Source organism: Penaeus monodon, chromosome 23, assembly GCF_015228065.2.
Source record: "Penaeus monodon isolate SGIC_2016 chromosome 23, NSTDA_Pmon_1, whole genome shotgun sequence".
Classification (NCBI taxonomy): Eukaryota; Metazoa; Arthropoda; class Malacostraca; order Decapoda; family Penaeidae; genus Penaeus; species Penaeus monodon.
The window spans coordinates 2,837,113-2,837,699 of record NC_051408.1 but is presented as its reverse complement, the minus strand read 5'-3'; the positions used below and the strand labels follow the sequence as shown (position 1 = coordinate 2,837,699).

The following is a 587-nucleotide window of genomic DNA, read 5'->3' as shown; positions in this document are numbered from 1 at the left end:
TAATGTGAAAATATTATGACTACCCAAGTATTACAACCTATGTATCAGATCCATGGTAGTCACTTCATCCTCACCACATCAGTCAACTTCCTGTTAAAGACTAAAAAACCTACCTTTTAACACACCAAACTTACCCCAGAGATGAATCAGGTTCCTTTCCCCTCTTCACAGGATTCATAACCCTGAGAGTCAAATCCTGCATACCTACGTATGAAAGTTCGACACTTGACCATCCTGGCACTGTGTCTTTCGCTCTCCACATGCTAAGAGGAACTGATACTTAGTGTAGTTTCCCCTCCGAGTGAGCAATACGCTCTCTCTGACTCACTTCGATGACGCAACGAGAGCGTGGTTGGGAGAAGTGTAGATAAAATTCACGCTCGCTCGAATATCTTCAGCGTTTATTGGGATTTGTTTTTTTAATATATTCTTATTTTGTGAGTGATTTATATTAGATGGTGTGGTGGTTATCTACATAACTATTTAAAATCGTGTGTGATTCTTCCTGTTTTGAGAATATTTCGTTTCATCATTTCCTCCTGGGCACGGTGTAAAGGGTCATGTTGCTGTGAATCAGTTCTGGCACG

General features: G+C 40.7%; 1 protein-coding gene across 3 annotated transcripts in view; it reads right to left on the bottom strand.

Moving 5' to 3' along the window:
• LOC119587725 overlaps positions 1-304 on the bottom strand; it is a 21,137-nt gene extending 20,833 nt beyond the window's left edge. Inside the window, exon 1 of one of the 3 annotated variants that reach the window (XM_037936409.1) lies at positions 205-304. In XM_037936409.1, the coding sequence (XP_037792337.1) occupies positions 205-233 (29 nt within the window). In that variant the 5' untranslated portion in view covers positions 234-304. Of the gene's footprint in view, positions 1-134 lie in introns of all 3 variants that reach the window. The other 2 variants (XM_037936407.1, XM_037936412.1) reach the window with 2 other exon arrangements.
• Positions 305-587: the final 283 nt, after the last annotated feature.